Source organism: Caloenas nicobarica, chromosome 16 (genome assembly GCF_036013445.1).
Source record: "Caloenas nicobarica isolate bCalNic1 chromosome 16, bCalNic1.hap1, whole genome shotgun sequence".
Taxonomy (NCBI): Eukaryota; Metazoa; Chordata; class Aves; order Columbiformes; family Columbidae; genus Caloenas; species Caloenas nicobarica.
This window is the reverse complement of record NC_088260.1, coordinates 14081008-14088247: the sequence shown is the minus strand read 5'-3', so window position 1 is coordinate 14088247 and position 7240 is coordinate 14081008. Positions and strand designations below refer to the sequence as shown.

The following is a 7240-nucleotide window of genomic DNA, read 5'->3' as shown; positions in this document are numbered from 1 at the left end:
GTACTCCCTTTATGTCCAAGCAGGAGAGAATTCAAATGATTATTGACCCTTCACTGTAGGAAAGCCGCATTATAATATCTCCAAATCAATAGAGACAAGTGCAGAGCGGCAGAGAAAGGCCACGGCTCTGCAAACTGCAGAAAATTGCATTTTGCTTTGCCCTCTTAAAAAGTTTGCAAAGCATCTATTAGAGGCCCCCAGAGCCTTTTCTTTCTAATTGCCATGTTTGACAATGCGATCGCACAGGGGACTAGAGGAAAGACGGATAATGGACCCACTTTAATTGCTTCCCAGTTCCATGAGTCATAACACTTCTGAGATGGCAAAGGGGAAGTACGGCAGTTTGACTGAAGGAGGTTTCTGGCTTTTAAGAAAGCTCTGGAGGAACAAATGCTAAACTCAAAGCCAAAGTCTTGGAGGGACTGACTGAAGGTTCCAGGTACTGGATTGTCTTTCATCTTTTGCTTTTGACAGGAACTACCCAGTTAAGTTTTAATCATGTTCTGGAAGGGGTAGGAATGGCTTTCGTCTAAGGGATGAGGGAACGGATGTCACTCCAAGACCCATTTTCTCAGGGATGGGCACTAAGGTTGAGTCCTGCAGGTGGAAGAGTCCACCAGGTGATGGAGGGTCTGTCATCAGTCAGTCGGCAGTGGTGGGAGCATGCTGTGTACGCAGAGCTCTGCATGGATTTATCTGGCAGGTCAAGGGAAGGAGGCTGTAGGTCCCCACTGGGAGCTGAGCTTGGCATGTATTTCTGGGAACGGGTACACAGTGGACCTCCTGACCTCATCCCTGTGACACCAGTGAATGTTTCCTGTATTTCTAGCCTAAGGGCAGAGTGTGTTTCTCCTGGAAAATAAAGGAGCCTGCAGCCAGAGCTGGACCCAGTGCTCCAGGAGAACAAGAGATGGTGTTTGCCTGCACTAACAGGCTGCAGAGTAGCTGGACTCTTCCTGCGTGGGTCCTCTGGATTCTTGTTTTCATCTGCACTCAACCAGGGCTTTGACCTTTCTGCTCAGGGCATCACCCACTGGGACTCCTCAGCATCACGGATACCCGGTGTCTCCCAAGAGGAGCAGGAGCCACGACACTCACACTACTCCTGGCTAGTTTTAAGCTGTGTCTGAGATATTTTTCTGGCCACCCTCTGGTGGGACTCATCCTTCCCCTCTGCTTTGTGCCAAGGGAAACAAGCTGCAGCGTGTGTACGGGACAGTGTACAGGCTCTGGGAGCTGCCAAGATGTGTCCCAGGCTCTCTGAGGATGGACTGGTTTGCCTGGGTGCTGCCTTCACCTCAGCTGGACAAGCCCTGGGACATGGTAGTTGTGAAGGAGGGCAGGGAGGTGGAAAGGAGGAGGCCATCAAAAAGGGGGAGGAACAAGGGCAGATGGACATAAGGACAGAAGTTGGAGAGTGGGTTTGGTGCCAAAGTGCCTGGCTGATGAGTGTTGGGGTGCCTGGTTCCTCTGCCCACCTTTGCAGTACAGATCTCAGATCGGTGCTCCAGCTCCCTGCTCTGCGTTATGGCCCCAGCTCTGGGCAGGAGCACAGGGCTCAGTGTGGTGATGCTGCACACCACACTGCGATGCTTGGCTTAGTGTAAAGGGGTTCGGACCTGTGCTTTGCATTATGACGTTGGGCCCCAAAATAGGTGTCTGTTCTGTCGTTTGTCCGTCTCAACCGCGACATTGTTCCCAACTGATGGACTCCAGCCCCAGGGGCACAGGGCAGTGATACCATTGTCCTGTCTCAATCTTGCAGGACTTGGTAAGTAAGAGATTACCTGAAAATATGGGGATATATTACAGGCAGACAGGAACAAGCTCTGCTGTACTTCAAACCATCCTAAATCTGTGCAGCTGTGTTAAGGTGGCTTGATGCCAGGTCTTAGAAACCTTCTTGTCCCAGGACCCTGCTTTGTTTTCAGGCCTGTCCTAAAATGGCCACTTGGCACCTGGTCAGAAAAAGCAAGGTAATATTTGCCTGGAATTGTACGGATGAAACTATCCTGGTGCAAGGTCTGGGTGGCTTGTGGCACTTGGTGGCCACTGTGCTCTGAGACACACTGCGCACAAGGCACAGTTACTGGTTGAACACTAGTGATGGAGAAGCTCCTTGGAGGAGCAGGGGAACACCGAGGCATGGTCACTCCCCTCTCTGCCATACCATGCCCCTGTCTGGCTTGGGAAGAAAGGGTCTGCAGCATCACTGTGACTTCCCAAGGCTGCCTGTGGACTGCACCCGCTCCTGCACTTGCTTCAGGCCTTGCACTGGCCAGGGACTGGCTGGTGACTGCTGTGTGCTGAGCTTTGTCGTGGATCGGTCAGGACGTGGTTGAGCTGCACGGCAGGAAGCTAACTGGAAAAAAACTTTGGGGGATGATTGACAGTAACTGTCTCTGGTGGAAGGAACTAATCTAAGCAGCTCATAAACACCAGGTCCCTAATTAAAGCACACAGGCTATCCCTGCCTGTAATTAATTTCCCTGTGCTGCTCCACTGGCAGCCGGCTCTCTGTGCTACGGACTCACAGCTCCCGGCAGCCTCAGGGGCATCTGCAGCAGGAGAAGAAAAGCCCAGGTCCAGAGAGGAGCAGGATCTGCCCCTTCCCTTCTGCTCCTCTCTGCTGGGGAGAAGCCAAGATGCCTCCAGCTCTGCAGACACCCAGGGGCTGGGACGGGACCGTGCTGCCCAGCCCCAGCAGCTCTGTCTGCAGCAAAGGGCTGGTGCATGCTCAGGGCACAAGCGATCGAGCGATCCAGAGGTGCAGGAGCAATGCTGTCAGGACGGGGTAGCACAGGGCAGGGCAGTATTTCATATGCAAGGCTTGTTCTCTGCTGGCTGCTTCATGTTCTCTCTTTCTCTTCCTGTGTATATATATCTTTATTATGCACTTGCCTCCTCTGGATGGAGCTGGAACAGGAGTGTTGTCATTGTGATTCCTCTCCCATAGAAATGGTTCTTCGTTATCACTCTGCTGTGAGCGTGTCACATATTTATAAGGCATGTGGGATGCATCTGGACTACGGCTGGATTTTCCCTGAGTCGGCTGTAGCCCTGCAGTGTTGCCAGGGCAGGGAGGAGCAGCTGGGAAGAGCCATGGAGCCCACACTGGTGTCTGCATTCCGAGCACTGTGTAGTGAGGTGAATCCCATTACTCCAGTGCCACCCTGGCCCCCACCATCTGAATCATGGAACTGAAGAAAGAGGCTCCAGAAAGTTGTATTTCTCTGGGTTCAGATTTTCATTATCAGCTGGAGACGAATCGTGCTGGTCAGAGAGTTGCCAGCATTGTTTTAATTTCCCAGGAGGCTCCTCTTGGTGTGACATGTCTGCAGGAGGATATTTCATTTGTCTCGTGTTACTTTGCTCCATACAATGGGACGTGATATGTCAAAACATGACAAGCCAGCCAGAATGTGTCATAATACTGCACTCAACACATTGCCTTCCAGGGATGCTCAGCAGCTAATAATATCAGGCTCAAATTATCTCTGCATGCTGAGCTGTTATTTTTTATCCCATGTGGACTATGATGTATAGGACTCTTCTGCCTATATTGGACTGTTGGATCACCACAGATTTATTCAGCTTCACAGAGTGAATTATTTTATCTAGAGTGAAACTTAGGCCTGAGATTCCGGCCTGTTATTGCAGAAAAGAGCGACTTTCCCACCTTGTCTTCTCCAATACCTTTGTTATTGCTTCAGTAAACAGTTTGGTGAGATTTCCATATGATTTACTCCTTTATTGTTGGGGTTTTGAAGTTGCTACTTTGACGCAGAGATTATGTGATTTCATTAGCTCCATGATTGCCTTTCAGGCTTTTCTGTGAGATGCAGCTGCTGTCTCCAGGATTTGGCCCCGTGGGAGCCAGTGTCGCTGCACCATGCACGCATGGCTGGAAGCGACCAGGAGCTCTCCCCTCTCCTCACTTTGCCCCAGTCTACATCACTGTCTCTTTCTGCTTGACTTTTTGAACTCTGCTATTTTACCTTAAGGTGTAATGAGGCATCAACATGCCTGAACAGCATTTTCAGACTTTCAAGGAAGGAAAAAAACCTCCCACAACAGCAAAGAGGGAAAGCTGCTGTTGTCCCTGGGCTGGGGATCCCAGTGATGGGGACAAACGTGTCTTTTTGCCAGAAGTGCTGTGATGAGCTGGGAGGGAGACACACGTGTCCCTGCTCACACGTGGTATTTCACAAATAGAGCCTCCCCCTGCTACAGTTGCTGCCCGTTCATTTTCACTACCATATGTGGTTTAGAGGAAGCAATCTAATTACTTGCTGTTAATTGCTGGTAAAGCACTGCTGAAACTGCCTCTCTTTCCCCACCATGGGTAGGAAACAGAAGGTCTCTCTGCAGGTCTCTCAGCCGGAGGTTCAAGCTGGCACTCCCTCCCAGGTCCCCTTTCAGAAGATGGTGCTGCCTCTGCCCATCCCTGCCCACCTCCCGGGTCCTTTCCCAGCAGCCCAGCTGGTGAATTTAGTGAATCAAAATGCTTCCTTGTGATTCCTGTGCTGCCCAGCTCCTGGGGAAGCAGGTGATCATCTCCATGAAAAAGTGTTCCTTTCAGAAGGTCTTCAACCCTGTTGGGCTGCCTGTATGCTTAGGATGCACAAAACCTACCTCTACCTTGCAAACTTTGAGGAATTCCTGAATCAAGCATTGCATATGATTTCCTCCAACAACAGTACTGCCCTCTGTGGAAAAACGTATCGTTTTCTCCTCTTCCTCAGTGAGTGCATGGATTCAAAGGGAAAAAAGGGGAGAGAGGAAGGGAAGCAAGAACATGTGGCGTAAAGGTTTAACGGAGAGAAGGAAAGGATGCTCTTGGCCCTGAGACCTCTACAGGCAGGTCTGACCTGTAAGTTATTCTGGGAATCCGTCAGAGTTATTCCTTACAGGAAGACCAAATCAGTCAGAAATTGCTTGTGGAAAATCACAAAAGTGTCTTAAATTTTGAGTGCAATCTGGGGATCCCTGCTTGATTTGGAGAGTTGTTCAATGATCCTGAGAAGCAAGGAGCTGGTGGCACTGCTAGAATGGGATGTAGGGTTGCCTTGCACAGTCCTGTGGCTGGAGGCGTCAGCCACAGCTGGGTAGATGCTTTCCCATGGGTTGAACTGTGCTAAATGTGCCTGTGGCAGAGACAAATGCTCCCCCCAGGAGACACCCCTTTGCTCGTTGGTAAGTTCCTTGGAACAGGTCTTGTGTTAAATGTGCATCCAGGGCCCACAATGCAAATATGTAATGATGATCTCTCTCTTTGGCCACCGAAGTCAGAGGTCTCCCAAGTGTGAAAGGATGAGGAGGTGCTCAGACTTTGTCACTACAAGTGTATATTGATTTTATCAATTGTGTTGAGTGGTTGAGCATTTTTTAATTCAGTATTTTAATTGTCTGGCTTCCCTGGCATATTTTGTTTGTGGTTAGTGGCAACACACTTAGAAGAGTGATTTTCAGGCTCATCTATTAGTTGCAAAGAAAAGTGCTCTCCCATGACCCTGGCTAATTTGCATACTATTTTTCTTATCCTTTAGGAAGCAAACTGCTGATTTTGGTGCTTTGCTTGAACATCCAGTCAGAAGTGGAGTCTTGCCCTGGGGTGTGTGTATGCTACAGTGAACCGAAGATTACAATAAGTTGTCAGCAGCAAGGACTGACAGCAATCCCCATTGAGATACCCATCCAGAGCCAGCGCATCTTCTTGCACAACAACAAGATAACCCTTGTGAGGTCCACCAGCTTCACCTCCTGTCGCAACATGACAATTCTTTGGATCCACTCCAACAACATCAGCCTCATTGAGCCTGGAGCCTTCTATGGGCTCAACAAACTGGAGGAGTTAGATCTCAGTGACAACACGAACCTGAAATCTATCAACCCTATCACTTTCCGGGGTCTTGTTCACCTCCACACCTTACACCTGGATCGCTGTGGGCTCCTAGAGCTCTCCACAGGGCTTTTTCGAGGGTTGTTCTCATTGCAATATCTCTACCTTCAGGATAATAATTTGCAGAACCTGCTGGATGACACCTTCATAGATCTCGCAAACCTCACCTACTTGTTTTTGCATGGTAACAAAATCAAGAGCTTGTCAGAGAACGTCTTTCGTGGGCTTATCAACCTCGACCGGCTGCTTCTGCACCAGAACAGAGTTAGCGTGGTTCACCGCCGATCTTTTCACGACCTTGGGAAAGTGATGACCTTGTATCTGTTTAACAACAACCTGACCGTGCTCACGGGGGAGACCATGGCTCCCTTGGTGTCCCTCCAGTATCTGCGCTTGAATGGCAACCAGTGGATCTGTGACTGCCAGGCTCGGTCTCTCTGGAATTGGTTTAAGCAGTTTAAAGGATCATCTTCGGAGCTGGAGTGCCACCTTCCCCCCCGCCTGGCAGGGAGAGACCTCAAAAGGCTGCAGAGCGCTGACTTGGAAGGATGCATCGACTCTTTCAACCAGATACGAACAAGCGTTTTTAGCACTAAGACCAGATCTGGTAAACTGCCAACCGGCATGCCCCCTTTCGGTTCGCATGATGGATCCTCAAAGTGCTGCCAGCCAGAAACGGATAAATCTTTTATTTATGAAGCTAAAGGCAAAGCAGGTCCTTCTTCCCACAGCAGCCGGCCATCCTCCAACAACCCTCTCAAGGACAAGGAGAACATGTCCAAAACCAAGTATGTTGAGACGGACCCTTCCAAAAATGGCAGCAACAAGCAGATAAATGATTCCCCCTTTGGGACCTTCCCCAGCATTGTAGACCCTCCACTGACCAAGTTGAAACCAGAATTTCTAGAGCCTATCGAACCTTCCACAGTCCCAACCAAAAAGAGGCAGGGCTGCTCAAAAAAGAACAGATCAAAGGCCCAGTGTCGCCTCACCCAGCAAGGAAACAGCTCCACGTTACAGCTCAGCCTAAGCCTTTTGATCCCCTCCTTGGTGTGGAGCTTACTGTTATTCTGCTAAAATTAACTCTTTTCCTGGGTTGATGACACTTTAATACTAGACTTTTGCTGACCTCCGTAAATGTTGCAAACAAAGCAAAACTACCATCCACCCTGAGAAAGCTTTGTTACACAAAAGTTAACTGGATGCCTTTATAAAAAAACAAAAACAAAAAAACAAAAACAAAAAAACCCAACAAACAAAAAAGACAAACACCAAGATGTACATAATTTATTTGTCCTGAAACCTGTGAATTATACCTTTGGTCTTCGGAACTGCACT

General features: G+C 49.2%; 1 protein-coding gene across 1 annotated transcript; it reads left to right on the top strand.

Annotated features, from left to right (window-relative positions):
* Positions 1 to 4620: 4620 nt before the first annotated feature.
* On the top strand, positions 4621 to 6979 carry RTN4R (reticulon 4 receptor). Its single transcript, XM_065646043.1, has 2 exons — positions 4621 to 4744; positions 5550 to 6979. Exons 1-2 carry the CDS (start codon positions 4621 to 4623, stop codon positions 6977 to 6979), a joined length of 1554 nt encoding a protein of 517 aa, XP_065502115.1.
* The last annotated feature ends 261 nt before the right edge of the window (positions 6980 to 7240 follow it).

What these genes read in the sequence shown, in the direction of transcription:
- RTN4R (XM_065646043.1), top strand. Translation starts at nt 4,621, where the DNA reads ATGCACAAAACCTACCTCTACCTTGCAAACTTTGAGGAATTCCTGAAT. An exon ending in TCGTTTTCTCCTCTTCCTCA is followed by an intron (nt 4,745 to 5,549) that starts GTGAGTGCATGG and finishes CTTATCCTTTAG; the next exon opens with GAAGCAAACTGCTGATTTTG.